The sequence below is a fragment of the Chaetura pelagica genome, unplaced genomic scaffold, assembly GCF_000747805.2.
Source record: "Chaetura pelagica isolate M959 unplaced genomic scaffold, ChaPel_1.0 scaffold100, whole genome shotgun sequence".
NCBI classification, from domain to species: Eukaryota; Metazoa; Chordata; class Aves; order Apodiformes; family Apodidae; genus Chaetura; species Chaetura pelagica.
This window is the reverse complement of record NW_009951789.1, coordinates 39,355-42,751: the sequence shown is the minus strand read 5'-3', so window position 1 is coordinate 42,751 and position 3,397 is coordinate 39,355. Positions and strand designations below refer to the sequence as shown.

At 46.8% G+C, this 3,397-nt stretch overlaps 1 protein-coding gene across 1 annotated transcript; it reads left to right on the top strand.

Moving 5' to 3' along the window:
• Positions 1–94: 94 nt before the first annotated feature.
• Positions 95–1,674, top strand: ANKRD49 (ankyrin repeat domain 49). The gene is made up of 2 exons (XM_009998320.1): positions 95–365; positions 1,216–1,674. The coding sequence occupies exons 1-2, from the start codon at positions 105–107 to the stop codon at positions 1,672–1,674; spliced, it is 720 nt and encodes a 239-aa protein (XP_009996622.1). The 5' UTR covers positions 95–104.
• The last annotated feature ends 1,723 nt before the right edge of the window (positions 1,675–3,397 follow it).

Here is a 3,397-nt window from a genome sequence, read left to right as displayed (position 1 = left end):
CTGCCGCGTCCCTCGGGAGCTTCACCGGCAGGAAGTGCCCGGGTGACGCTGAAAGTCGTGCTGAGCGTGGTTGCGTGTCCGCTGCTTGCAGATGCCCGCTGAAAATGAGTAAAAGCAAACAGGTCGATGACGATGACGACTACGACGAGCAGTTTGAAGCCTTTTTAGAGAATTTTAACCAACTTGAGCTCCTGGAGACGCACAGGCATTTGATTCCGGTGGGAACTCAGAGCTGCTGGTCGGGACAGTCTGATGATGATGACGAGGAAGAACAAGAAAGAAGTGAGGAATGGTATGAAATGCAAGAAAAAAAGATGGAAAAACACCCGGAGAAATTGCTACTCTGGGCGGCTGAAAACAATCGGGTAAGGCGTTGATTCTTTTCCTATGTAGCACTGACAGCAACAGTGTTATGTTGAGCTGATGTCTACAGTTTCAACTACAAACAAGAGTTTACTTACGCTTTTCTTTATCCCCCTGACCCATTTTGCAAGCTGCTGTACGTGAAATCTCTCCCTTTGTAGTCCCCCCCCCAAAAAAAAAAAAACCCACATCTTTGTATCCATTAGCTTTCAGAGCAGAAGATTGGGTTGCAGTTCACAGTTGAAGTAAGAGCACTCTTAAACTTCTATAGGAAGCACACCAGGCTCTTTCTCCATGGCAAGTCAGCCTTTTTAAGTGGGGTGGACAGGGTGTATCTGAAATTGTATATTCTCAAAAGCTCCTGATGCAGATAATGGGTGACTGTTTTTCTGCTGGTTTATGGGGAGGAAAATAAAAAGCTTTTTATTCTTGGAAGTGAGGGATAGATGACCAAGATTCCTGTTACAAAGCTATCCTGTTTGTTAACTAATTACACCCCGATGTCCATGTATTTGCAGTAGCTGCCTTTCTTACACACACAAGCTCCATCTACAGTCCTGAGGAGGTACTTAGGTCTTCACAGTGCACGGGGAGGTGTAAGGTAAAGATGCTCTCCTAAGGCATTGGACCTCAAGGGTGTTTTATTTCTTTAAGGAAATACTGCAGGACAAACAACCCACAAAAAGCCCCACCACAGTGACAGTAGCTGATTTCATTTTAAAATTCCTTGTTGCACTTCAGCCTTCTTAAGGCTGATGGGAAATTGCTTTTCCATGCAACGTGAGCCCAGGAGGAGCCACACATCTTGTTCGCAGAGTTCCATGTGTTAAATCACCTGTTTCCTTTGAATAGCTGAGCACGGTGAAGAGGCTCCTTTCTGAAAAGCTGGCTCCAGTCAATGCTCGTGATGAAGACCAGTACACTCCTCTCCACCGAGCTGCCTACAGTGGGCACTTGGACATTGCCCATGAGCTGGTGGCCCAGGGGGCAGACGTGCACGCGCAGACGGTGGATGGCTGGACACCTCTGCACAGTGCCTGCAAGTGGAACAACACCAGCGTGGCTGCCTTCCTGCTTCAGCAGGGTGCAGACATCAACGCCCAGACAAATGGGTTGCTGACACCACTGCATATTGCTGCAGGGAACAAAAACAGTAAAGAAACCCTGGAACTCTTGCTGATGAATCGTTACGTGAACGCAGACCTGAAAAACAACTTGGATGAAACGGCCCTTGACATTGCCAGGAGGACTGATGTCTATCACTACCTTTTTGAAATAGTTGAGGACTGCATAAATGCTGTCTCCCCTTAAAAGTTCTGGTGGAGCTTGTGAATGTGAGGTTTGCTGCCTCCTGTTGGTGTTCTGGATGCTCACCAGTGGTGCTCTGTCCCTTTGCAACAAGGTTTTCATTTAAGATACTTCAGGGTTCTCCTCAGGCAAAATGTAACTTCTTGCACCTCAGCTCAGTCTATTTGCTCATACCTGAAACGAACACCTGAATACCTGGTATTCGAGGTATTCAGAAAGTCTCACCAATTTCAGTGACTTTCCATTTAATCAGTGAAAATCTGGAGGGGCTTTTGTAAATGTCAGAGCAGGAGGGAAAACTGGAACATTTACTTGATGTGAAAGAATTCTGGCTGGGTTATTCAGACGTTACTACAGTTCACTTGAAAATCTCTTCTTGAGAAATTTTAACTTTTTAAAAACTGCCTAAAAGCTCAGAATGAATTTAACTTATTTGGGTGATACACAAGATGTTTTGTGAACCTGGTATAAGGCTTATTATGAAATAAAATATTTAACCCAAAGTATTTTGTCATATTTTTAATTGGAAGCTCAGTTATCAATGCCATCACCTGTTCACAAATGAAAAGCATTATTCACAGGATGATAAAGTAGTTTCAGTTTATATTTTCCTTGTACTTTGCAAGGAAATTACTTTCTACCATTAAGATCCTGTTAGTTGTCCCCTGCAAATTGAGTAAAGTTATAATGTTATGAATATGGCATTAGTAAAAGATGAACCTCAACTGTGTTGAGTCTTAGCTACAGCTAATTTAGTGCAGGACACTCGGTATGAGAGCAGCACAAAACCCACTTTACTGAGTGATCTCAGGGTCCTTCCAGACACCACTAACAGCTGAAGCACCTTTGTAACTGGCATATATTGATCCCTGTGATGCTCTGATCAAGAAGGGCACCTTTGTTGCCCACCTCTAAACTATGAGTGGTGTGAGATGATTTGGAACGCTTGTTATTGTGAAAGTGGTTTCAGGACATCTGTGGAAGATGAATATGTCTTGAAACACATCAAGAAATAAACACAGAAATGGATGACATCATGCACTTGTGTAACTAGGCTTGGTTTGTATCACAGACATTCTGGCTACTGTATGCAAAGTCTTGATTTCAAGGAAGCTACTGTGGGACAAACCTCCTGGCCAGGTGAGTGGGACAGCTTCCCTGTCTGCTCATTGCCAGCATTACCTGTTGATTGTTCTAATTATTGGCTGCTCTTCTCTCTCAGAACTGTTAACAGTGGGGAAAAAAGGGAGAGTGAAGTCAACTTCAGTCGGATAAACAGCATCTCAAAGAGCCCATTTTATAAAAAGCAGCATTAAAACCAAGCAAGCACTTCTGAGTGTTAGTAGGTCTGCAGCATCCATCCAGCTGGGCTGGACCCTTCTGCCTTTACTTCCATCAGCTGCCCCAGGTGACACCAGGCGCCCTTTGAGAACCAGGGGCAACGCCCCTCAGGGGGTCCGAGTTTTCACCGTGCGTGTGCCCGCGGCCCGTGTGCCCGCGGCTGCTGCGGCAACGCCGAGTCACACACACCAGGGGCCGCTGATAGAGCAGAACGGTCGATGATACCTGGGTCTGTGCCTGTGCCGGCAGGAGGTGGCCAGGCCTGCTGTCCCTGGGGATGGCCGCACCCATTCCCGGAGCTCTCCCCGGGGGAAGGGCAGGAGGTACCGCCCGGCCCCGCCCGGCCCCGCCGCCCCGGCAACCGGCGCGATGCGGGCGGCGGGAG